At 42.9% G+C, this 24,552-nt stretch overlaps 7 protein-coding genes across 9 annotated transcripts; 5 read left to right on the top strand and 2 right to left on the bottom strand.

The window, feature by feature from the left end:
• Positions 1 to 1,016: 1,016 nt before the first annotated feature.
• Positions 1,017 to 3,336, bottom strand: LOC108090938 (ceramide glucosyltransferase). The gene has a single exon (XM_017189874.1). It carries the CDS (start codon positions 3,007 to 3,009, stop codon positions 1,678 to 1,680), a length of 1,332 nt encoding a protein of 443 aa, XP_017045363.1. The 5' UTR covers positions 3,010 to 3,336; the 3' UTR covers positions 1,017 to 1,677.
• A 403-nt stretch (positions 3,337 to 3,739) lies between these two features.
• On the top strand, positions 3,740 to 5,508 carry LOC108090847 (damage-control phosphatase ARMT1). Its single transcript, XM_017189719.2, has 4 exons — positions 3,740 to 4,116; positions 4,173 to 4,289; positions 4,345 to 5,077; positions 5,138 to 5,508. Exons 1-4 carry the CDS (start codon positions 3,828 to 3,830, stop codon positions 5,445 to 5,447), a joined length of 1,449 nt encoding a protein of 482 aa, XP_017045208.1. The 5' UTR covers positions 3,740 to 3,827; the 3' UTR covers positions 5,448 to 5,508.
• A 217-nt stretch (positions 5,509 to 5,725) lies between these two features.
• LOC108090848 (damage-control phosphatase ARMT1) lies at positions 5,726 to 7,958 on the top strand. Its single transcript, XM_017189721.1, has 5 exons — positions 5,726 to 5,921; positions 6,074 to 6,179; positions 6,243 to 6,339; positions 6,539 to 7,405; positions 7,465 to 7,958. Exons 1-5 carry the CDS (start codon positions 5,833 to 5,835, stop codon positions 7,614 to 7,616), a joined length of 1,311 nt encoding a protein of 436 aa, XP_017045210.1. The 5' UTR covers positions 5,726 to 5,832; the 3' UTR covers positions 7,617 to 7,958.
• Positions 7,959 to 7,988: 30 nt separating this feature from the next.
• LOC108090849 (damage-control phosphatase ARMT1) lies at positions 7,989 to 9,447 on the top strand. The gene has a single exon (XM_017189722.1). The coding sequence runs from the start codon at positions 8,005 to 8,007 to the stop codon at positions 9,403 to 9,405; it is 1,401 nt and encodes a 466-aa protein (XP_017045211.1). The 5' UTR covers positions 7,989 to 8,004; the 3' UTR covers positions 9,406 to 9,447.
• A 300-nt stretch (positions 9,448 to 9,747) lies between these two features.
• On the bottom strand, positions 9,748 to 18,867 carry LOC108090850 (ERI1 exoribonuclease 2-like). Of its 3 annotated transcripts, none has more exons than XM_017189725.2 (3): positions 18,249 to 18,867; positions 10,555 to 10,799; positions 9,748 to 10,496 (listed from the first exon to the last, which is right to left on the bottom strand). In XM_017189725.2, exons 1-3 carry the CDS (start codon positions 18,269 to 18,271, stop codon positions 9,919 to 9,921), a joined length of 846 nt encoding a protein of 281 aa, XP_017045214.1. In that variant the 5' UTR covers positions 18,272 to 18,867; the 3' UTR covers positions 9,748 to 9,918. The 3 variants fall into 3 exon arrangements, with proteins under 3 accessions (XP_017045214.1, XP_017045213.1, XP_017045212.1); XM_017189724.1 differs by lacking the exon at positions 18,249 to 18,867 and adding an exon at positions 11,921 to 12,329; XM_017189723.2 differs by lacking the exons at positions 9,748 to 10,496; positions 18,249 to 18,867 and adding an exon at positions 11,040 to 12,534 and having other exon boundaries at positions 10,694 to 10,799.
• A 359-nt stretch (positions 18,868 to 19,226) lies between these two features.
• Positions 19,227 to 21,249, top strand: LOC108090994. Its single transcript, XM_017189951.2, has 5 exons — positions 19,227 to 19,413; positions 19,466 to 19,709; positions 19,766 to 19,848; positions 19,910 to 20,059; positions 20,233 to 21,249. The coding sequence occupies exons 1-5, from the start codon at positions 19,317 to 19,319 to the stop codon at positions 20,895 to 20,897; spliced, it is 1,239 nt and encodes a 412-aa protein (XP_017045440.1). The 5' UTR covers positions 19,227 to 19,316; the 3' UTR covers positions 20,898 to 21,249.
• A 1,540-nt stretch (positions 21,250 to 22,789) lies between these two features.
• LOC108090640 lies at positions 22,790 to 24,004 on the top strand. Its single transcript, XM_017189418.1, has one exon. The coding sequence runs from the start codon at positions 22,790 to 22,792 to the stop codon at positions 24,002 to 24,004; it is 1,215 nt and encodes a 404-aa protein (XP_017044907.1).
• Positions 24,005 to 24,552: the final 548 nt, after the last annotated feature.

The following is a 24,552-nucleotide window of genomic DNA, read 5'->3' as shown; positions in this document are numbered from 1 at the left end:
ATGTAAGCAAACGCCAATTATTTTCGGTCTGGACTTGTTGTTTATTCAGTAAATATTTTGACTAGCTTTATGCTTAGTTTAAGGATTGACTTTAAAACTACGTTATAATTTAATCATATACAATTTCCATATAGTTCGATTTAGCTTGGCATACGAAGCAACGATTCTAGTCGAAGGGTTTACGCAGAACCCACATTTTATCTAATCGCTTAACTGAAAACTCGATTGGATCGCCGTGCCTTGGGTACTGATAACTATTGATTAATTTACATAATTCCCCAGCAAGATAAGGCCGGTTTCGGAATTTTTAGCACTCCCCCAAGTACGTCATTCCGCGTTTTAATTGCATTTTCACCCATTTTAGGCAAGGCGGGTGTGCAAAAAAAAAAAGTATTAGCAGTCGTTTATTGTGTGTGCCCACCAAATATATATCTACCCTGGTTCATTAGAATACGTATCCGCCTAAATTGTTATTTCCTAATGCGAGAGCTTAAGGCGTCGGCCTTGTTTTGTTCCGGACCTGTATCGAAGGGTCCATTCACATCCTCCCCGTTGCCACTGATATGCCTGTACTCCTATCTTTAGTCGCTTAATTCATAAATATGTTTGTGTCGCTCTGTTGTCGTGGCTTTAGTTCATTAAGATAAGAGCTCTGTGGAAAGAAATCGAAAGAATTTTCCTCCAGAACAATCCCATTTGATCATGTGACGGGCAGGTTCCAAAGACTGTATCTATACTACGTTACTATGGTCGCCAGCCTGACCCATCACCTCTCACATAACTTGGGTGTAAGATCGTTTCTAGAGCCGCATTAAACGCGGTCAGAGTCTAGTCAAATGTGCCACGATAATTACTCTGTTTGCGATGGCGTGACTCAGCCAAACATTTCCCACTTATTTGCTCGAAATCACCGCTGAGTCAGCTAACTGATAACCAGAAGCGATCTAGGAAAACCGATACGATACCAACAAATATAAAACAAAATTAAAGTAACATCAATCAAAACATAATGGGGCTTCTTCATTCACACGATCGTTTTCGATTCGATTTATTCAATGGCATTCGCTTTTCGGCGCTTATGTACAGAAGCTGGGGAAGGGCAAACAAAAAACACAAACAACGCAACTAAAAGTAATCATAAGTTTAGGCTTAACGCTAACAATATAACTAGGGTGCTTGGCCAAAAATAAATAATTACAATTCAATAAAGCAACAACAGAAGCGGGGAGAACTAACGCAATCATAATGCTAACTAGGGCTAACGTCTGTACAGGCTGGCTACAAAATATGTGTACGTAATATATACAGAAAGCATCGTTAACCAGTTCCAAACGAAGCCACCAAACTGCGCACGGGTCGATCAGCTCGAACGCCTACGTCTACTTCTCTCTGGCGAGCGATCGCAGCGATCCACTCGTCTTCTAATCAGTGTATCTAAACTAATCTAGGTCCGCCTGCCGCGCTTTACGTCCAGGTGGATTACGTGGATTCCGTGGATACCGCTCCGCATTCGCCTTTCATTTTTACACAGCTTTAAGTCTAGACTTACGTAGTGACTAAGGTTCAGCTAATAATACTACTACCAGACGCTGGACGCTAGACGCCGCCCGCCAGTCGCTTGCAGTCCTCTGAGTTGGTTGCTCACAAGTACAAAATAACAAACTTAACTAGTAGCTGCTACGACACCAGCAGTCTCTGCTTGGCGCCCGTGCAGATCAGCGTCTCCCCCGTTCCCGTTGATCCCCCGTTGGCTGCGGTGGCGGTGGCGGGCTCTAACGTTGGAGCTGGTTGTGGCGCCAGTGGGGCGTTGGCAGCATCGGAGGTGGGGCTGCTCAGCTCGTAGGCCACGCCGCCCCAGTGCAGCTTGTAGGTGCGGGCGCGCCAGCGGATCGCCGGATCCCAGAGAGCGTGCAGGAACAAATAGGGTCCAGTCAGCTCCCTGAACAGCCAGCCGACGACGAACTCGAACTTGTGGAACGGCATCGAGCCGTGCTGGACGATGGAGAGCAGCAGCCAGTCGGAGAGGAACCAGCAGAGCACGTGCACCAGGTAGAACACCAGCGGATCCCAGCTGAAGAGCACGGATGCCGACCAGGCGGCGATGGCGCCGAGTATCATGCACTCGGAGAGCGGCTCCAGCAGAATGGTGGTGGGCACCATGGCCACGCGCAGCTTGGCCCAGCGGATGAGCCGCGCCTGGAAGCTGCCGATGTCGCAGAGGCCGCTGTTCTGCAGCGCTGGCTGGTTGGAGATGCGCATCTTCCAGCCCAGCCGCGTCACACTCCGCGCGATAAAGAAGTCCTCGGCCAGGTAGCAGCCAAATGCCCTGAGGCCGCCTAGCTGGTCAATGACTGCCTTGCGCAGCAAACAGGACATGCCCGTGTGGCAGTTGATGCCCAGCACATCCGCCGATAGATAGATTCTGCTCTGCACCGTTCCAAAGAAGACCTTTTCGAAGGTGGCCGCAAATCCATCGCGATCGCAGGTAAAGGGCATCTGGTGGACCAGGGCGTGCTTCTCGGACATATTTTGCACCATGTCCAGCAGCGTGTCGTCCTTCATCTTGATGCCACTGTCCGAGATCATCACAAAGTCGTACTTTGCGGCCATGTAGCCCGGATGGATGTTGTTGATCTTGGGATTAACGCCCACGTCGGAGCCGCCCACGAATAGGGTGGCGTCCACCAGCGGGTACTTGGCCAGCAGTCGCTCCACCAGCTGAATGGCAGGGTCCTCCTTGTCTTCGACGCAGAAGAGCAGCTCGTACAGCGGGTAGTCCATGGTGAAGAAGGTCTCCAGGTTGTGCTGCAAATTGGGATCGACGCCCATAAGCGGCTTGAGAATGGAGACACCCGGAAGTGGCTGGGCCTCCGTGGGCAGCTTGCAGGACTTCTTGTGCAGCTTGTAGCGGCCGTAGCAGATGGCTATCACGTGCACCATCCAGGTGCCCAGCCAGAAGACCATGAAGAAGGCCGCGAAGCCATAAAGCGGCAGAGGTAGGTGTGACATCTCTGTAGGGGTGGCGGGTGGTGTAGGGTGTGCGTTGCGTGCTTGTGTGTGCGGGTGGTGCTCCTAAAGTCGGTGTGTGTGTCTGCGGTGACTCCAAATCCACAAATCCCCGTCTTGTGTGCTTGTGTGGGTGGTCGATTCTATTCACGATGGCATTTGCTGCGGTTGCCCTGCGGTTCGCGTTGCCCGATTGCCAGATCAGATTGACGGATCAATCGAGTTGCAATCACTGGTCGGCCGTTTCTCGCGCTTTAAACATTTTCCAGACCTCGTCGCGTTCGATTCCCAAATAAAACTGACGAGCAGCTAGCTATAAAACTGCCGAGGTATCACATCCAGTATTACCATTTTAGCTTTTTTAAAGCTGGGTCTGGCTTATCTCAAAAAGGAAAACGGTCTCTTTTTTAGCGACTGCACCTTCCTTAGCTATAAGATTCAGCCGCCTAACCTAGCAAAGACAACATCCTACATTAGCGAGTGCACCAACCCCCATTAGCTGCGACAGACAATTGAATTAAATAAATTAGTTAAATGGACAAAATATTTTTAAACGGACACCAATTTCTATAAAATATATAACACAATTTTCATTTGATTATATTGACCTAAATCGAAAGATTTAAGAATGAATCGAGTTATTTAATAGATGCCGCAACATTCCTCGAGTCACGGAAACAAAACGAAATCACCAATAAGCCTGCGCATAAACACTGACCGTCTTTCATTAACCAACACTTTAAATCTTTGAAAAATCAGTCAGAAAAAAACAAGTAAAATGCAGGAGTAACGCACAAAATCTCATAAAAAGCAGCAATACGATGGAATCCCTGTCGAAGGACCCCTCCGCAGATGACAAACAGCGAGATGATGGTCATCCGGTTAAGTTGGATTCGGAGGCCTCGGAAAACAAAATATCTCATGTTTTGCGAACGGAATTTGATGCCAAATACGAAATTGTGAACCTGCAGACGCCTCTAAATGCTTTCATGTCCGGTCACTACAAAAAGAGCTTCGCCTTCTTCACCCTCAGGAGTCGCCTGCCCGTCATCCTAACCAACGTAATTGACACCTTGACCCGAGAAAAGACCGAGCTGGTTGCCCAATTTGGTAAGGATTTCTTTGCCAGCATTTTTGCACCATTACTAACTAGTCTCCCTTCCTAGCCTCTAATGATTTTGAACAGGCTGCTCGCGAGGAGTTGAAAATCATAATTGGTTTGATATCCCGGCTGAAGTATGAGCTGCAAACGGACAAACCCTTCCAGAACTTTACGGGAGAAGGCAAGGCCATGGTTTTATCATTCCCTACTAGTACTATATGCCTTTTTTCCCCCAGAACCCGATCAAGAACTCTGGAACAACTTCATCAACAGCCTGCCCCCTGGCGAACGTACTTTTTTCAAGGCCAGCTCCCTCCACGCCGAGTGCTATTTGCATCGAAAACTGCACTCGTTTTTGGAGAACAGCATATTCCTTAAGTCCTTCGATTTCTATGCCAAGTTAAAGGAGCAGTCTTTGACCGACAGCATGGATGATGTGCTGGCCCTCACCAAGTACACTCGGCGATCAGAAAACAGCCTGGAGGTCTTTAACGAGCTGCTGACGATAAACTTGTGGAGCAACTTCAACGATCTGTGCAGCGATCCAGAGATAATCAAGCAAACGAATCGCCAGGTTCTCCAAAACGTGGAGGCCACCAATCATAATGTACTCGTCAACCAGGCAGCTAAAATCTGGGATTGCTTAAGCAATCAAAAGCGGAAAAAGCAGAAGCAGGTGGACTTCATTCTGGACAATGCAGGCTATGAGTTGTTTAGCGATTTTATCCTTGCTGAGTATATGATCGAAAAGGGATTGGCCAGCAAGGTGCGCTTTCATGTAAAGGCGCATCCTTGGTTTGTAACCGACGTTACTGAGCGAGATTTCAAGTGGACACTGGAGTACTTGAGTCAACATTCGGACTACATTATAAGTCTAATAGGAAAGAAGTTCTTGCAATATCTCGACGAGGGAACGTTCGAGCTGGCGCCAGTCTCACGGTTCTGGACATCGCCATATGTTTTTAACAGGTTATTATTGTTGATATAACGATAGCATAAATATCTTAAATTTGTGTTTTTAATTTACAGCATGGCCCAAACTGATCCAGATTTGTACAGCTCCCTGCAGCAATCACAGCTTATTGTTTTTAAGGGTGAGCTCAACTATCGAAAGTTGCTACAGGATGTGTGTTGGGACAGCACTCAAGAAACGAGCACCTGCCTCCGAGGCTTTTTGCCCAGCAATGTTTGTGTGCTGCGAAGGGTCAAGAGTGAAGTGATCTCCGGTCTGGCCAAAGGGGTTAGTGAGGCGCTGAGCAGAAAGGATCCGCAGTGGATGGTGTCGGGCCGCTATGGAATCATTCAGTTTGTGGACGTAACTCGCGAATTTGGCTACTGACTTTGTAAAGGACGGGCGGTTTAAATTTTTGGTAAATAAATAGGCGTTACATATCTAAAAACCAAAGAGAATTTAAAGTAATCTTGATAGTATCCATAGTAGTACCCTACCACTCTACGAGTGACTGGTATATATATAATCTAAATCCACAATAACCCTAATAAAACAAGTTTATATGTTCGTTTTGTTATCAAAGTAAGCCTAAGATTTATTTCATGGAAGTTTTAAACTCTAACCAACTATCGGCCAAATGGCGAGATTCCCAACGGTATTTCGAATTGCTTCCAACACGGTCACACTACGCGCCACATTATCAAGTTATAAACTTTCCGCAACCGTTCAATTCGTAAACATATTCCGTTGGAGCAATAACAGATATTTTGAGATGGCTGGCGACCTGGATTTTGACACAAAGAATGGAATTGTGAGTGGGCAAACGCCACGGCACTCTGAACTGGCGGCCCTCTATAAGCAGTGAGTTTCGGGGAGGTCGCTAAATATAGCGCCTAGTATAGATGTTGTCTATATGGCTTGATGAGAATATGTAACAAATGCGCGGACTTATCTTCACCCACACACTCAGGTCGTGGAATTAGTTTATTATCATTTAAATTCGCCCGTTACAGGAGCTTTGCTTACTACACGTTCCGTGTGCGACTGCCCTCGACCTTGGCCACCATCGCGGATTCCTTGGCCAAGGACAAGGACGTCCTGCTGGCCAAATATGGTAAAGTGAGTAGTTCGGGGTTGCACTTCCCTTGACCTTGGATTCATCGGATTGATTTCCCTTTGCAGGATGCGGCGGCCGATATTGAACAAACTACAAAGGGTGTAAATCAACTGCGGGAAGACATCCTGAGCAATGGTCCTTTGTTGCCCTTTGAGGGACTGGGTGGGTATTAAATATACTTTTAAATAATACAAAAAGCTGTAGTATTTATGCAGAGACACATTTCATTATTCCAACACCCGTTTCCTTTAGATTTATTGCAAATGTTTAAAGTCTCTTAAAACGCTCGTGATTTTTTAGTTTAAATATAATGTACCTGAAGATAGAATTGTATTATATTATTTTTATTTATTATTTTCAGATTCCGACACTAACCTGTGGAACACATTCCTGGAGAAACTTCCCAAGGAGAAAAGGACATACTTCTCCGCCTGTTGGCTTTACGCCGAGTGCTACATGTACCGCAAAATCTCATCAATTTTCCGGGCCACGGCACATTTGGCGGCCCACGACTATTTTAGTCAACAAAAGCAGACGGCGGCTAAATTAAGTGTGGATGCCATGCTGGCGGTGGCCAAAGCAACCCGGAAAAATGAACGAAACTCGGACACCTTTCGGCAGCTAATTAAACTGAATCTGTGGGGCAACCGCTGCGATCTGTCCATCACCTCCGGGAAGCAGGTTAAGCCCACTGGCAATGCCTTTGACCAGGTCACGGATCTGGAGGAGAAGCTGCTGATTGACGGCACCGAGGAGGTGTGGAAAACCCTCGATGGAGCCTCCGGCGAAGGCATTGTGGACATCATTTTTGACAATGCCGGATATGAGCTGTACACGGATCTTATCCTGGCCGAGTATATCATCGACAAGGGATTGGCCTCCAAAGTCCGGTTCAACCCAAAGGCCATTCCTTGGTTTATATCTGACGTAATGGAGCACGACTATCACTGGACCCTGCAATTCTTGGCCGAGCATCCTGATTCAGCATTAAGTGAGGTGGGCAAGAAGTGGCAGCGTTTCACGGAAGAAGGAAAGTTCGAGCTTGCGCCACTGGAAACCTTTTGGACGAGTCCTTATGAATTCTATCGCATGCCAGAGGTTAACCCTTCACTTTACAACCGGCTAAAAGAGGCTCAGTTAGTTATCTTCAAGGGTGACCTTAACTATCGCAAGTTATTAGGGGACTTTTCGTGGGACAGCACGGAGTCCTTTGAAACCTGTCTGAGAGGTATGATTCTATAAGTATTGACTCCACTTTCAATTATTTATAAACTTCATTTTCTTAAGGCTTTCGCCCATCCAATCTCTGCACTCTGCGTACGGTTAAAGCGGATCTGATCTGTGGTTTGGCCGATGGTGTGGCGGAGCGACTTTTTGCCAAGGACAAGGAGTGGATGTTGACCGGCGAATACGGCGTTATACAGTTTGCCAGCAAGTAAAGCATACAATTTTGGACGAGGACAAACAATAGTTGAATTTTTGTAGTCATAATTAATAGCTTAATTGTTAAAAATTTAAGTGGATTTTGCTAGAGGCGGAAAGGTATTGTAGATAGGTTGAAAGGTATAAAAATTCCTACAATTTCCTTTTGTATATTGAATTACGATTTCTTATTGTTCATTTGCTCATTAACCACAATTTTTTTAACGTTACATCGTAAAGTCCGTCTCTAGCTATATATCCACTTATTTTAAAGCCTTTTGCATTGTTAACAAAGCACACACACTCACCTTATGAATGTCAGTTGCCCGGGGGGCAATTAAAAATTAGTAAAATCTAAATTTTGAGTTGTTGTTTTCGGCAGAGGGTCGTAAAATTTAAGTTGAAATGCAAAGCTCAGCCAGCAGTCGCTCCGAATTGGCGGATGCCCCGTTGGTAGACAATGAGACGACCCTCGACCAGATGAAGATGATGCGGTTCATCGAAAAGAATCTGATTATAGTGACCCCGCCAGGGGAGAAGGAGGAGTTGTCCGCCAGATTCCTGACCAGCTTCGCTTTTGTCACCTTTAAGCAAAGGTCGCCTGGTCTAATCCGGGATTTAATCACTTTTCTGCGGGATCGAGAGCCAGAAATTATAAAGGAGTGCGGAGACTATGCCCACTTCGATTTGAAGCGCACCATGTGGAGCCTAGAACTGCTGCGCGAAGACATCATTAACAACGAGGAGTTCCAGATATTCCGGGTTAAGGCTCCGGACACTCAGAGTTGGAATACCTTTCTTATGGCTCTCACCGAAGATCGAAAGCAATGGTTCTCTGCCGTTTGGCTGCACGCCGAATGTTATATGTATCGCCGCATCTGGTCGATCTTTCAACGCTCAGAAACCCTGGTTAACTATGATTACTTTGGCGACCAAAAGACTTCGGCCGCCAGGAATACGACTCCGTTAATGAGGAATATCCTGAAGGAAACCAGAAAGCTAAGTCGCAGCAAGGAGAACTTTCAGCGTCTACTTAAACTATCCACTTGGGCCAATCGCTGCGACTTGTCTAACACAACGAGAAAGCCGGATGCTAGATTATTCAAAAGGATTCCTAAATACGATGCACATCTCTTGGCCGATGAGTCGGCAGATGTATGGAAAGATCTCGAAGAAGCCTGCGATCCCGTCTACGTTGACATTGTGTGTGATAATGCAGGTTTTGAGCTCTTTGCCGATCTCCTGCTGGCCGAGTATATCATTGAATCGGGCTTGGCTCGTCGGGTGCGGTTCCATGTGAAGGCTATTCCCTGGTTTATATCCGATGTTACCCATCAGGACTTTCGCTGGATGATTAAATACTTTCGCACGCACGACTCTCCGGAACTAAGGGCTTTTGGAAGGAAGATACAAGGTTACATCCGGGATCGATCCTTTATCCTGTGCGACAAAAATTACTTCTGGACAAGTGGATACGATTGCAGTCACATGAAGCAGGTGCAACCTTGTCTGTATGTCTTCATCAGTGAGGCAGCCCTCGTAATTTTTAAAGGCGACCTCAACTACCGGAAACTTCTGGGCGACATTAACTACAAGTCCACGTCCCATTTTTCCCAATGTCTTCGTGGTTTTGAGCCAACCAGCGTTTGTGCCCTGCGAGTTATTAAGTCGGATATTTACTGCGGGCTGCCAGTTTGCACCGTTGAGTGGCTAACCGAAGACAATCCCCAATGGATGACCACTGGCGAGAAGGCGGTCATTCAAGTGGCCGTCAAGCATCGACTCTCGAGTGACATTATTGTTTAACTTTAAAGGAATACATACATTAGTTCTTCTTGGATATCGCAATTAACAGCACATATTTATATGTAGCTATTGTCGTTTTATTAATTTATCTCCTAAATGGTAGGCGGTGTAAGTCGTTAAAATAAGTATTGCATTCCGTATTATAGACTACAACTAAGCATTATCAAGTAAGTATGAATGGTAGAAAAATATGTATGCTCTAAGGCCATATTTATAGCTATTTATATATGTTATATGTATGTATGATCGCTGCGATGCTTCGAATTGTTCAAGTCTTATCAATTGCCGTTACAAGAAAATCAGGGCAAAAATAAAAAAAATAATAATAAAAAAAAAAAACAATTTAAAATTTCATGCAATATCTCTTTAGCTATCAGTTTACATATCATCTTCGTACCAATCATCTTTTTCCTTGCATTTTGTATTAATATTTAAATCAAATCCAATAACTAAATGGATATTCTGCGTTCCTTTTTAGCTCTTTTTTTTGGAGGGATTGCTGGCCGCTGGAACTCACAATCCGCAGTTGGGATTGAGCTGCTGATATGGCGTCAGATCTTTGGTGATCGAGAAGAGCGCTCCGTCGCGCACCATCTTGCACATGAGGGCGCCCAGGTTCTTGGCATCGTCGATCCCGGAGTGAGCCCTGCCCTCGAAGCTCAATCCAACGTGCGACAGGGCATCGCTGAAGTTGCACGGACGGTACTTGTACCACGACCAATAAATGGCCCGCACGTCGATCCACTGATTGAAGTAGGCCGCCTTGCGCATCCGTTTGCGTGTGCACTCTTTCGCCAAGCAGATGCCAAAGTCCCAGTCCGTCCAGGTGACAAAGGCGCAGTTGCCCAGTATATTCGACTTGTTCATCTTCGGCAAGGTGAGGTTGCGGGCGCGCAGCTCCTTGCGCAGCCACTCGTGGAACATCATCATCGCCGTCTGCAGCGGCATTCCGCTGTCCACAGTCTTCTGCTGGATGCCAGTCAGTTCCGTACAGTAGCTACTCAAGCGCGGCGACTCAACGGGCAGGATATACTTGTGAAACTCGGCCTCGATCTTGCCAGTCTTCAGGTTGACCAGCACGGCTGGAAATTCTGCAATTATATAGAAACAGTATAGCCGGTTGCTAATTATGGAGGAAAAGGTTTCTACCAATGATCTCCGCTTCTCGCCATTGCGGTGGCGCCTGTTTCTCCCAGCAGGTTGCCTCAAAGTCCACAGCGATCACATACGAATAGGGCTGCATGGCCAGTTGTTTGGACTTTCTTGACTTCTTGGTTTTAACTGGCACTGTGTTGGCTGCTGTAATTTCGTCCTCGTTGAGCGACTCCTCGGGATCGTTGGCTGGATCTGGTCGGGCTCCCTCCACATAAATAGTATCGATCAGACCCAGTTGTCTGCAAAAACCAATAGGAAATGTAAAACTTAAGCGTTATCTCAGAGTTTTAGGAAATATTATTTTTGGGGTCGGTGGTTTTTTAGTTTTTTTTTGGTGGGAATTTTGTAGAAAATAAGTATGTTTTTTCAGAGCTTCTTGGTCAGCTGTCCTGAGTATACAAACAAGACAGTCTGAAGTTAACTACAGCTACTACTGTCTACGAAAAAGTTTTACAATAAAAAAACGAGAAGATCCTAACCTTCTCACTGATCTTTTAACTGCTTCTATTGCTGTTTGCCGTAGCAGACAATCATGGGCTTTTCGTGCCACAAGAGGCCATTGGTTTCGCAGAGAGCTTGGGCTATAATCTCAGGTTCGTTGGGTTTCAGGAAGGTAACAAAGGCTTGTCCCTTCATGCGACCCTGCTGCATGACTTTGATGTCTAAACTTTCGGAGGCTGTGTAATTGGCATAGAGTTCCCTTAGCTGCTGTTCATCCACGGTCTTGTCTAGGTTTTTAATGTACAACTTATTGCTCGGCTCCCCCATTTTGTAGTTCTTATACACAGGAAGAGCTTGGAGTTCGCTAGTGGGCAGGCGCTTTCCTAGCATTAAGGTGCCTGTTTTAGGCGTTTCTGGCTTTGAAGTGGATGGCTTGAGGGTTTCTGGCAGCTTTAATTCGATTTTAGGTGAATTAAAGGTGGGCTTTTGGAAGTCCTGTTTGGCATTGGAGTGACTAGCTTGATGGGCAGCCTGCTGGAGCATTTGACGCGTTCTCTTCAGGATCTTGTGATGAACATTCTCGCTTGAAGTTTGTGGCAGGAAACGCTGCCTTTTGGCCCGCTGTTGCTCCTCAGCATCGCTCTCCAATTCACTCTCCGACTCACTGGGAATAACCTCCGTTTGGGTGCCCACGTGTTGCAGGTGGTTCTGAACCAACAAGCCAGTCGAACGCTTTCCGAACGGTGGCTCCAAATTCATGCGGTTCATCAGGTGCAGAACTTGAGTGTAAAACCGGCTGTTTTTCTGCAAACTCTCACCGATCCTGGCCAGAATTTCCCCATTAATGGGTGGATAACTATAGCTTAGATATGGAGGCGGCGGCTGTGTAAAGTCGCAATGATTATTACAGGCATATAACCTTTGAATGTTCTTGTTGATTTCTGGATCCTGTTTCCGGGATTCGTTTCCGTCCGCCTTTGTTTGTGTTGACTTTTGGGCAGTGGTTTCTTGCGAATTGCCACGAATCATAAAGGCACTGATGCAGAGGGGTTTGTCCAGCATTTCGCTTAGTCCCTGCAGCTGGACCAAAGCTTTTCCCGCCTCCTGGGAATCTTTGTACTCGATGAGCGCTCTTTTCCGACCGTAGCTGTTCAACGACCTCGGGTAGATCAGCTTGCACTCCTGGATCAGCTGCGACAGTTCCTCCAGGGAGCAGGGCATCTTTTTCAGGAGCAGTTTGTTGCTTGGCTCGCCCATTTTCGCAGGAATTTCGAACGAGTTTCGGAATTTTCAGCGCCGCATGCAAAATGCACGAAAAACATGCTGAGGTAGCGTTGCCACCTGGTCAGAATTTGGTTTAACAGCGCTGCTCTATTTTACAGCACTGGTTGTTGGCGGCATTTTCGAATGCCAGCTGTTGTTGCAGTTGCCCGTTTGTTTGGTCGATAAAATCGAGTTGCATAAAGCATGTGCCGGCGACTCTTACTTTCACTAATTGGACCGGTTATCTCACAATCAGATTGCCATGACTCTATTTTCGTCTGCTGCCAAAATCGCAAGAAAAATAAATCATGAGGATTAGCGAGGGGTTTTGTCGTAGCGCAGATATAGTTTATATAAGAAACTTATGAAATAAAACCATTTTTATTTTGAGTCGTTAATAACATATTCTGCAAGCGAAGAAGACGTTTTTTTTTATTAATTTTAAAAGCAGTAAACCTAGTTTTATTCAATTTTTCCCCTTAGAAATTATTTAAATTTTGAGGTAAATGTACGCAACCTTAAATCAAGCCTTTAAATGTTTTATCAGTCTGCAATGGGAACCGAAAAGTAAGACAAATGAAGAAATCGCGTGACATCGTAGGATAATCGGTCTACAAATGCACTGTTCATTTAAATGCATTAACTCTCCGTTTGGGTTTCTTTTCGGATTAGATCGTTGTTAAGGTGGATACCCTCAGTGCGATTGGGGTAAATTTATATTTTCCAGATGCCACTTCCAGCCTCCGGAGTCAATGTACTTTTGGCGCACGCTACGAGCATTTAATCAAATTGAATTACATATGAAAAATGCCCGACATGATCTGCTTTTTGATAAATGGCACACACAGAGTGTTTATAAAAAGATCAGCGCACACTCGTGCACAGCAGATTGCATAAAATTTGCAATGATTAAATGGACAACAACAAGAAAGAGGGGCCAAAATGCAGGCAGACACAGTCGCACTTTCGCTTTTTTCCTGGCTTTTCGGGGCGGAAAATGGGGGGCGGTGCTGCGGTGGTGAACCATATGCGGAAGTCCACTTTTGCACAAACAATATAAAATTGGATGAATGAACTCTGCGCCGCTGGCAGGCTGCACAAAATAAAAAAAGGAAAACCACTTTTAAATTCACTTTTACTTGCGCCAATTGAAAAGAGTCCGCGCTGTCGGCTTTGCATTCTAAGTGACTTTAATGGGTTAAGCTATATTTAGAAAATTGCAACCAATTGCCAAGTAGGCGGAATGCCAGTGGAGCGAAGCAATTTAGACGCGGAAAAGAGGTTAACTGGAGGAAGGATCAATTGAAAATAGAAGCGAACAAAACAAAAATTAAACAACAAGGATTGATTTACGTTCGTGGTCTAATGAAGTTTAAAGTGTAGTATTTACCTAGATTCGAGGCTTTAATAGTTTTTCCGGTGATAAAAACACTGTAATTTACATTACCTTAAGTATTTCTTAGTACTTACTTAAAATTTTAATAAATCAAAGCAAAATTTAGCTCGTTTAAAATGTCCACACCCTTTTGTGATTCATTGGAAAGAGTCCTGAGTCAGCAACAGGTTTTCCATTTGGTCACCTCCAAACCGAAATGTTCACCAAGTGATGACAAGCCCCTTTTTGCACATTCTATTAATTGGCCAATGAAAATTGCAGTAAAGTGCGATTTTCTTTGTCGCCTAACAATGTAGGTGTAGTAAACACAAGTCACGGTACTAAAAGGCACTATCAATTAGCTATATATTTCCCAAGGCCCGAACAGTAGTTAGCCCAATTGTAGGAGGTATAATGAATCGAGCAAATGAGAAGCGTGCCTGGTTACAATAGAGCCAACAAAACAGGAAAACAAAAGGCTAAAAATAAACTGAGTGATTGTTTGCATATATTGCATGCTGATTAAATAAAAATTGCAAAGTAGCAATTGAGTTGTGTGAATTAAAAGCGAAAGAATCTAAATTTAATTCAATTCATAATATGTCAGAGTAATGTTATGAAAAATAAAAACTAAATAAAAATACGATAATAATAATAATTAATACTTTAAATTTGCGGATAATTTTTTGCCCATCCCTATAAAAATTGATAATATTTACGTATATAAATAGCTTCCTATGTCTTATGAGGGCACTTAGAGGGAATCACGTGGGACCTAAGCATTTAAAACAATTGACTTCCCCTTGGGTTTTGCTAATTGCCACTTGGAGAGGTACGAGTATTTATTTACGGATGATTACCGTCAAGGTCCTGGAGAAGAGACGATTTAGATGATTTAAGACTGGCTTATAGCAATTGATAGAAATTAGCGAATGGGAAGGCGAAGAGAGCGGTAGGGAGGGGCATGAAGTAAATTATATACACTTATTGCGCATACGCCCCGCGTGCCGCGCTGGAAATCGACACGCGTGCATAAAAATTTACCAGGCCGGAGCCGGGCCAAAAATGTATGACGACCTTCTCTGGCTTTACTCTACTCTATTCGATGGCGGGTAGCCCCCTAAGGCCCCAATTTCTGGAACTCCCCTTGGCCTCTGTGTTCAGACTGCATTCGTTTTGAATACAATATTCAGTTGCAGTACCCTTGATTCGGTTTTCAACCAAATTCGCAGTCGTAGTGGTGGCGATGTGGGCCGGAATTCAGTTGTATCGGCAGCGGTATCTGTATCCGTGAGTTTCGTGTGCGCCATGCTCTTGACTTTGGATAAGTTTGGTGAAAACTGCTTTCAGCCGGATTTCCCGCACTCTGTAGAAATCAGAAAACCAGACGCCGATTGCCAGCCAATGTCTGGGCATCGTATTGCGCTAACGTTCATTGGTCCACTCTCCGGTGGGCTTGGATTCTTCCAGAGAACACTCTAAGATCGGTTAAAGCTAGATCACTTTTTATTTCTCAGAACTCACACTGGTTTTTTGTAGGGTGTGCTCCAAGTTCGTTGTGGATATTCTGCAACCAATTGCTCTGTTTGATCTTTAATTTGTGCGCAGCAATTTTAGTTGTTTGTGTATGAGTTTGATTCAATTGTTCGAAATAATAATCTATAAACTGAGCAATAATAATAAATTTATTTGATTTCTGCTCCATGCAAACGGGTTTCTACTGTTTCGGCATGCTGCCAATTGAGAAAGTTCTCACAGCCTTTTTTACGACTATCATTAACTGACAGCAAGGCGGATTCGTTTTTAGCCATTATGGTGACGAAATTAAAAATAATTTCTGTACTTAATAACCGTGTGTCATTATCAACAATTTGGAATTTTGATATATGAGTATTTAAGTGGTTGGTGGTTTTGGATTATTGCCTGAAACAGTCCGGGGTATAAGATGCCAACAATGTTCATTATTTTTTATAGATAATAAATCACACACGAAAATTATAATTTAAATATCTCAAGGATCTGTTCTCGGATATATTTATTATACAACTTTCCAACGAAACCTCTAATTTATGTGTCAGTTCTAGTTTGCTCTGCATTTTAAAGTATTTTATAATAATACAATGTAATCATCGGGGGAAGGAGGCTTGGATTTTCCAAACAGGTTTGTGGGGGAATGAAAACTAGAATTTGAGCCAACTGTGACAAGTAATAAAATTGCGCAATTCTGCACTCGATTTTGCAAAACCGCTAATGGGAACACTAAACTTTACTCACGAGTGGATGGCCAAGACCTCCCATTGATCGATGAGGTGCATTTTGGCCAAGACAAAGGATCGGTTCAAAGACAAAATGCGACTTTTCTGAGGTGGCCTGACAAATCGAACTGACTTCGTTGCCGGTTATTTGGATTTATGGTTAGCAAAAGTAAAAAGCACAAATCTTGATTGGAAGCTTTTATTTCATGCCCCTGATCGTCGTTATTGTTGTTGCGACAACGTTTCCATTTATAGAATACTACGCATTTCAATTAATGAAATAGTCATAATTAAATTAAAGAGTCGCCAGCACGAGTCGTATAACAATAAGGTCTTCCAGCAGCCGGAGATTACCCGCATACGTGTGCATAGCATGTAAATACAGTGGGTGTGCTTGGTGGTGTTTACATAGTAACTCGAGACCATGTCGTCATATAGATTACACGCTTTATCAATGCAGCCTCCCGTTTTACTTTTATTACATTTTCATTGTGGCCCACAAAAGTTTCCATTGCACATCCATTGCCACATATGTATGTACACACATACATATATGCGGTATTTGTGCATACTATATGTGAATGTTTCACATATGTATGTGCTATGTGCAAATTGAACTAGCAGGTCGGGCGAGGACATATTGGGGCCATCGGGCCGAGATACAGACACATTCCTTGTGGATGCAATCTGCTGCACTTCTACAGCTTCATCCGTCATCTGGCTAGAGAAATCTTGGGAGTGGGGAGTGCAGAGCGAGAAGCCCCGTGCTCAGTTCCAATTACACTCAATTACTGGATCTGAAGTCCATCCTAGGAACTGTAATCTCCATTGCTGAAAGGCTGTAAAGTTATTTTCGGACCCTTAATTGGAGTGGACACCGAATGAGTCAGGCGAAACTCTCTTCCAACAATGGTAAGTGATTTAGAGTGCAGATTTATAGGTATGTATTTATATATGTTCAATATACTGCACAAACGAAACCAATGGCAGAGCAAACCGCTCTGAACCAGCTCCAACACGAGCATTCAAGCATTTGCCATTATTAATCCATGCTGTAATCTAAATTGCCACGACACTCAGCCTTTGGCAAGTGCATGAGACTCTATATGTAGTATATAGGATAGTCCCAATTCTGATTCCCAAACACGCGGCCAATCAGTCAGCGGGCCATCAATCAACTGATCGCACATTTAACGCCTCTGTGCGCCGCTTGATTAATTTAATCATGTGTGATTGTTTACTTTGCCAGCGTAAACAACGTAAACAAAGTTAACAGCATAAATATAAACCGAATCGGAGTTACTGATGAATGGATAATTACGCCGTCGCTGGCAGACGTTAGAAATTCAATTCCCAAGTGTTTATTGTTTTAGTCGTTGTAAATGTTGGGAAAGGCCACAAAGGAAATTAATACGGTAGAAAGCATTGTTTAACAATAGGGAGTCCGACTTGCAGTAATCTTCATATTTAAGTTAAATAAATTAGATTAGTTTGAGGTTTAATTGCACCTTGTTTATTATTATTCAGTTCAGTGGAATTTTATGCTAGTTTTATTTCTGTTTTCTCAAGTACAATTTTTTATTCAGGTTTATATTGGTTATAAGATCGGTATCTTAAAACTATAACAACTTACATAGGTCCCTGAATATCATGAAAGATATTTATTGAAATTCTGTCAGTTTTTGTGTTTTTTTTTTTTTAAATGTTGGGAATATAGAGCAAGGAGGATTATTTTAAAAGTTTAGTGGTAATTATAAACATTTCAAGTCCCTCCGGCGTATAGTTGTATATTTTCGTTTTTTCTTAATTTATTTTTAAAAGAATGATTATTATTAAAACTTTAATCTCTCTTGACATTCTTGTTCTGTCATTTATATGTATAGCTATTACAATTATCAATGATTTCCCAACATGGTTGAGTACTGTCGCGATATCTGAAGTGCGTTTCAGGGGCGTTAAAGTGCATTGACCAACATCAATATCAACAACTCGGCGATGGAAAATAAACATTTGCTTTAAAGTTATTACATGGCCTCAAGCTGTTTGCTGTTGACCAAGAGGCAACAAAAAGGCCAGGGCCGGATTTTCCAGGCCTCAACTTTTTTGCGGTGGAAAATGAAAAATGGGGTCAGTTCAGGTCAGCCTTTCAGGATGACGGGGCCCTAGAAAAATCAATTTCATTTAGCCCAAGCTCTAGTTTACGAAACCCCCTTTTCTGATTTCTAGACTCCGCCTCTGGGCAACTTAATTATAGAATGTTAAGTGGTAAGGCAAAGAGTAAGGTATAAGGGTGGACCAAAAACATTTAATGGGGAAATTCCGATGGGTTCTCGGTTATAATATCAATAACTCACCTTGCCAGTCTTATCAAGGCCATCTTTTTGTTCGATGCTGTGGCTATATAATTGACTTTCCTTTTGGCAGAGCCCTTGTAAATTTATGCTATTCGAAATTCGTTTATTTTTAGTTTGTTTTTGTTTTGTTGCTTTTTTGGCAGTGCAGCAAGTAACGGTAACTAGGCGAAGAGGGTGGACGACGAGGAAGAAGGGCCAGCGCAATTTCTTTTGTTGTCTGCTTCCCACACACACAAGCGCAAGATGCACACACCGACACAAACAGTTATTTCAGCCGGCACAACACAACAACACTGCGCTTTTTCGATATTTTGCTTTTTTTGCTATTTATTTAACTTTTGTTTACATTTTCCCACGCACACTGTCGGTATCTTCTTTTGATTCCCTTGTAGAACTTTGGACAACCTATGACCAATTGCATTTGGGGTTAAATTGTTGCGGTTGCAATAACGTCGCACAACCGGTCAATAAAGTTGCACTATTATTGTTTGCATTGGCGGCCTGGCAGCTTTTTGTATATAGTATTATTTACATCGTACCGCGCTACAGTTCAGTTTTAACTCGTTCCCGTTCGCAAATGCACCGGCCTTAAGTCTAGAGGAGAAACATCGATGGAAACAGGTTTTAAAAATTTTTGGAAACATCGATGTTTGATAGTGGCTATCGATAAAATGCATTATCGATAATGCAGCAAGTACACCAATCTCGCCTAGTGAGTGTCTCGGCTATGCATGGTGGGTAATACATAGCCGAGACATCTACCCGAACTAGCCGACTCCCGTAATATTCCAAGAACATTTGAACTTAGGGAGCAGAATTTTTAAATTTGAAAAACTCTGTTATTTATAAAATATGTCTTTAATTTCGAAATGTTTAATTTCAATTTTTTTTTAATTGGTTTGTTTCAACGGAATACACTATTTATATTAGAAAAACTTAGCCTTGATAAACAGACAAATTTGAGATTATATGCTTCTCCAGCACAAATACAAATATTTTTCAGTCATTTGACACTTTATTATTATATATTTCTTAAATATCTCCCTGATTCGAAGAAGTTTATTCAAAATGTGGGAACAGCTGGAGAGATATCGCAATCATTTTTTGCAAAAGGAGATCAAAGATGTGCTAAAGCCCAGCTCGTTAAACAGGCAGCAGAACAAAGGTAAAAAAAAGAATTACTTGGGTAAGGATTATGCTAACAAAATGTCCTTTAGAATGGGCAGAAGCAATGGGGAAACGTGATATGTGCAAGTGCATCTCGTACTGCACTTCATCATCAACCCATTTTGAAGATCGAGCTCAATTGGCTTATGGCTGGTTTGCACTTCCCAAACTGATGAAGGAGTTGGACAGTGATTTTCCTTTGACCCACTGGAAGGCTGTTGTTTCGTTGACCGAGTTCCTTTTAAATCCTTTAAATGCTCAGAGAGCAATTATTGAAATGGACCTTGTAAGAAAGTAAGTGTACATTTCGGACATTTTTCAAATCTATTTAATTCCTTTTAACCCCACAGGTTAAAAAATGCGTTTATGCGAATGCGATTAAAGCTTCACCAAGAGGAACACCGAGAGGTGGAAATGTACCTAAGGATTTATAGTAAAATGCTAATTTTACGTTCTCGTCAGGCAATTAAAATTATAATTCTTCGTTATCACAGATATTCTCTCTCGTAATTTGGATGGAGCGGAGAATATAGCTAATCGCAAGTGTTTGAGAGCTGAGTTCTACAAAATTATTAAAAATCAGGAAGTCATTAAGGATGATCTGGCTTCGGAGATTCTGCGAAATTTGACGGGAAAACCCAAAGGTGAGTTTTTTTTAATCGTAACAAGGAAATCTGAATTCTATTTGATTAACACATTTTAAAACTAAAAATGTCATGTTTGCTTGAAATATTTTTCACCCTTAGGGTAATTACAATTCTTTATATTTTATATGTACATATCTAATATCGTTTTTATCCCGTTCTATTTTCCTTAGTATTGGGAATTTTTCTGGAGGATCCTGAAAACTTTTCCGCCTTGGCTGACATATTCAAACAGGATCCCTGTCGTCCACATTATTCTCTGCATTTGTGGCATCATCTATGCCATTTGATAGAAGTGGCTCCAGAGCAGGGAATCGAATTGGGTTTCTTCGAGCTGCTGCACTCGAGGATCCTGAATCGCTTGCCTAATTTTTGGGATATGGCCACCAAGGCATTCGCTTTGTTGCTCCGCTGTGGAGAAGGTCAACGGCGGTTCGATGCAGTGGATGGCGTAAAGCTCCTTTTCAATGTCCTTGTTCAGCCAAATGAAAATCAGAGGTTATTGCTGCCTCGCCAGAAGGTTGAAAACTGGGAATACACAGTTTTGGCTTTACTCAACGGACTTCATAGTAAAAAGGCCCTATGGCGCAGTAGGGAATTCACAGAACTGCCATGTTATGTGGGCCGTTTAATGGAATCCACGCTGGACAATCCTCGCCTGCAACTCTATTGCCTGAAAGTATTCCGCGAACTGGGAGTTATGCCTTGCATTAAGCGCTATATCATTGGCAATTGGCTGGAGGACATTTGCAAGTTGTTCTGCTTGGATGCGGAGGCAGAGTGCGCCAGGGATTCACTGGTGGATTGGTTGCGAAGGGATATTGCGGACAGTAGTTAGATACCAGATGTATCCATCATTAGTTCTCAGCTATTTGCTTCATGCCAAGAAACATCGCACAATTCCCCGCTTTTAAACCGCTAAGATAAATCCAAACCGCTTCGAACTACCCCTGATGTCCCAAAGAGAAAGCGGTTATAAAGAGGGGTAACTTGGCCCAAAAAGAGCAAAAATGGCCAGGAGAGAGCTTGAATGAGAGTTCTTGGCCACTGTCAGCTGTTTACTTCCCTGTTGCCGAATAATATGAGCCGTAGTAAATATTTAACAGCCATCAAATCTATGGCTTACACTCGAAATTTCCGTTTAATGTTTACAAAAGGCTTTAAAATAAATTCCCGTTACTGTCCCATAAAGCTTCTTCTTGCCTTGACCCTGTGTCATCGGCATTTGTTGACAACTTTGCATATTTATGAACAGATAAATGGAAAGTGCGGGCTGTCAAGAAGTCAGGAAAGTTTTCCAATTTCCGATGCCTGGTCATCGGCGACAATAATGAGCAGTGGCACTGCAAGGATGCCACGATGCAAGAATGTAAGGATGCCAGGATGCAGTGCTGGCAGGACAACCACCGCAAAAATAACAACAAAAGTGGAAAAGTATCAACCACTGACCAGAGTCGCCACAGTAACCACAGTTTGCGGTTCCTGCCAAGCCTTCAGTGCGCTGTTTTTTTCCCCATCTACATATTTTAATATCTATCCCTGCACATATACTTCTATATACATCAGGACATTTTTTTTCGTATTATTTTTCTGCGGTGACAAACTTGGCAACGAGTTGCAGTTCCCTTTTTAATTTATTTGGATTGGCAGTGGGACGGAGTCCGGCATTGTCCCGGGTTCACATTTCGCATTCAATCGGCAAGTTTTGTGCCTTGTCATCGGAGGGATTCTTCTTGGTAGCAATTTTCCAAAGTCCCCGATGCCCGACTCTTTTGTGAACTTTTTAATTACCGCTGCGAGTCTGGCTTGCTTTTCTTTTTCGGACTCCTTCCCTTGCTTTTTTGCTCCTAGCCTAGCCTTTTTCCCATTTTTCAAGTTGTTTATGAAATATTTTATGGAAATTATGCAAAACTTGTTTACCAGACTTCATATTCAGCACTCGCCATCAGCACTCTGCATCAGCCGTTCGCCATTTGGCGCCTTCAAACAAAGTTCCTCACTTTTTGCCACTCAAATTAATTGCATAACAAATTGTGTTGATGAAGTGCAAGAATGCCGGAGTACATCTAACTAAAATGTGCTTGGCCATGGAGCCTTTGAACAGGGTCTTGTTTTCTGGTTAATGTACATGGCTGCTCGCCTTGGCCTTTTTTAAAAAGTTGTGCAGTATGGCATTCATAGGAAAAGGTCATTATTAAAGTTAAAGAAAACAAATATGAAAACCACATAATTCCTTTTTAATTGGTTATTCATTACTTTGACAATCATTGTTATGAAAGTATTTCGTTTTTGTTTATAGTTTGTAACTGGTTGTAGTGCTTAAAATCTAATTGATTATACATTTCATTATTAAATTAGCTGCAAATATTAATTTGTTTGACATAAATTGATTAGTTTAACAACATGACAAAATAATCAAACAATGAAAAAAATGTGTTTTTATAATGAAATAAAATGCATATGTAATTTTTGTTTTTTTCTATATACAAAATTAAAAAGGGATTAAACCAGCCTCAGAAAAAATTTATTAAAATAATAAAATATATTTTACAGAGCTTATTCATAGCTACTAAACTGGTTCTATATATTGTTCTTTTTCACCACTGACCGTCCCTAATTGGTAAACATAAAATCCACATTATTGGAACATTATCAAAATAACGACGGCCATCATTGCAGGTAAGAGTTGGAGACTTGTGGGGAATGTCAGTCGAGGTATCCATTTCATCGATGGCCCTGTGGCGCTCACTTCACCTGAGCAACCGTTACATCAGCCAGCACGTGTTCCTCCTGCTGCGCTTTTACCTGGCGCAGTTTTATTACCTCGGATTGATGCGGCTCCGTTACGACGAATCCCGAAACGCGTTGCATTTGACCCACTACAGTGTCACGGTGTCAAGGATGATTGGCCTCTGGTTCGCCTTCTTCTTCACCTTGGCCCTCCTGCATCCCTACACCCTGATGCTCCACCTCCAGCTGGTGGGTTTCACGTGCTGCCTGTTAATCCAGTCAAGAGGAGTCGTCGAGGAGCGAACGCGACTGGTGAATAGGATCATTGCACTTTCGCCGCAACTCCATCGCCTTTGCAGGAGGAAGTTGAAGTTGTCCTGGTCACTGATTTTCCAGTTTCTGGTCAAGCTGCTCACCTTTCGGATGTTTTACGAGGGATTTCTGGTGCCCAGGGAATCCAGCTTTAAAATGCTCTTCATATTTTTATTCGTGGTGCCAATTTCTTCTGCCATTTGGATAATGGATGTAACCTCACATTTAATTGGTATCTTGCTTATCCTGCTACGAAAATCCTTTGAGTTGGTGAATCAGGAAATGGTCCTCGTGGATGAAAAGCTCTGCATGAAAATCCTACGATCGGACTTCATAGCGGTGAGGAAATTACAGAAACGTCTCATTTCCCTGCAACGATTGCATGGATCTTATGTCAAATTTACTCAGCAGTTGATCGCCTGTTTGAGTCCTCAGTTAATCTTAATTGTTCTCTACCATCTGAGTGCCATTTACACCTTCTCAAGTGGCGAATGGCGACGCATGTTCCAGTTTGGAGTGTACTTCAATGGCCTGCGATCGCTTTTGCATAACCTCGATGAGCTGGTGAAGATCACAGGTGCTCCGCAGGACACTTCCTGGATGCATGTGGCCAAGTTACTTCAGTTCGAGGAGATTTTGGCCAATTATGGATGGTTGGAAAGGAAAGGATTTCGATGGAGCATCCAGGACATCGACAGTTTTGGCCAGAGTGTAAGACGCTCTTGGTTTCAAAGAAAGTTACTAATTCTTGGATTGGTAACGCCCAACAGACAACTGCTGTTTAGGGTGTCCTTTGCCTTCTGCAGTCTTTTACATTTGCACTACATGTGGAAAAGGTCAGCCTTGGTCACCGAAAAGGAAATCTTTATTGGATCAGAAGTGAGAGTAAAACACAAACATTGAAGGCAATAAATGAAAAACATTATTAAAAAAAGCTAGTTAAAACTGTGTGTGTGTGTTTAAAGTTTTTATACATGTTTGAAACCGTATCAATTCATTAACTTCTTGTCTTAAGATGAAGAAGCAAAGCTCACTGTGTCATGTCCCTTTTATGATTAATGAACTCGCAAGCCCTTTGTTTATAAAACGTTTCACAAAAGTTGAACCTTTGCAAGACACTCAACCTTTCTAACTATTCAGTTCCGCAGACAAGAGATGGCCATTTCTCACCCGCTTTGATTAACTTTCCCAAGGAAAAGCGGGGTCGGCTGTAAGACATTTATCATCTATTTATTGCACTCCAAATATTATTTGTTCAATATAACACGCACTTTACAAGGCTGAGCTTGCTCCACGGGAACTGAAGAGTCTTCGGCTGCTGCCGGGTAATTTTAAATAATTTATGCATTCGCCCTTGCTGTAACATGCACAAAAATAACAAGGGAAGCTTCCTTATTTTCCGGGCCACCCCGCAGTGAAGTTCCGAGCTCTCCGTTCTTCTCTGATATATG

This window comes from Drosophila ficusphila, unplaced genomic scaffold, assembly GCF_018152265.1.
Source record: "Drosophila ficusphila isolate 14025-0441.05 unplaced genomic scaffold, ASM1815226v1 contig_414, whole genome shotgun sequence".
Taxonomy (NCBI): Eukaryota; Metazoa; Arthropoda; class Insecta; order Diptera; family Drosophilidae; genus Drosophila; species Drosophila ficusphila.
This window is presented reverse-complemented; position numbering and strand designations above follow the sequence as displayed.

Coding starts and splice junctions, on each gene's coding strand:
- LOC108090994 (XM_017189951.2), top strand. CDS start 19,317: ATGTGGGAACAGCTGGAGAGATATCGCAATCATTTTTTGCAAAAGGAG. Junction 19,849..19,909: donor AATGTACCTAAGGATTTATA/GTAAAATGCTAA, acceptor TCGTTATCACAG/ATATTCTCTCTCGTAATTTG. Junction 20,060..20,232: donor TTTGACGGGAAAACCCAAAG/GTGAGTTTTTTT, acceptor TATTTTCCTTAG/TATTGGGAATTTTTCTGGAG.
- LOC108090640 (XM_017189418.1), top strand. CDS start 22,790: ATGGCCCTGTGGCGCTCACTTCACCTGAGCAACCGTTACATCAGCCAG.
- LOC108090938 (XM_017189874.1), bottom strand. CDS start 3,009: ATGTCACACCTACCTCTGCCGCTTTATGGCTTCGCGGCCTTCTTCATG.
- LOC108090847 (XM_017189719.2), top strand. CDS start 3,828: ATGGAATCCCTGTCGAAGGACCCCTCCGCAGATGACAAACAGCGAGAT. Junction 4,117..4,172: donor CGAGCTGGTTGCCCAATTTG/GTAAGGATTTCT, acceptor CTCCCTTCCTAG/CCTCTAATGATTTTGAACAG. Junction 4,290..4,344: donor CCAGAACTTTACGGGAGAAG/GCAAGGCCATGG, acceptor TTTTTCCCCCAG/AACCCGATCAAGAACTCTGG.
- LOC108090849 (XM_017189722.1), top strand. CDS start 8,005: ATGCAAAGCTCAGCCAGCAGTCGCTCCGAATTGGCGGATGCCCCGTTG.
- LOC108090850 (XM_017189723.2), bottom strand. CDS start 12,258: ATGGGCGAGCCAAGCAACAAACTGCTCCTGAAAAAGATGCCCTGCTCC.
- LOC108090848 (XM_017189721.1), top strand. CDS start 5,833: ATGGCTGGCGACCTGGATTTTGACACAAAGAATGGAATTGTGAGTGGG. Junction 5,922..6,073: donor CTGGCGGCCCTCTATAAGCA/GTGAGTTTCGGG, acceptor CGCCCGTTACAG/GAGCTTTGCTTACTACACGT. Junction 7,406..7,464: donor CTTTGAAACCTGTCTGAGAG/GTATGATTCTAT, acceptor CATTTTCTTAAG/GCTTTCGCCCATCCAATCTC.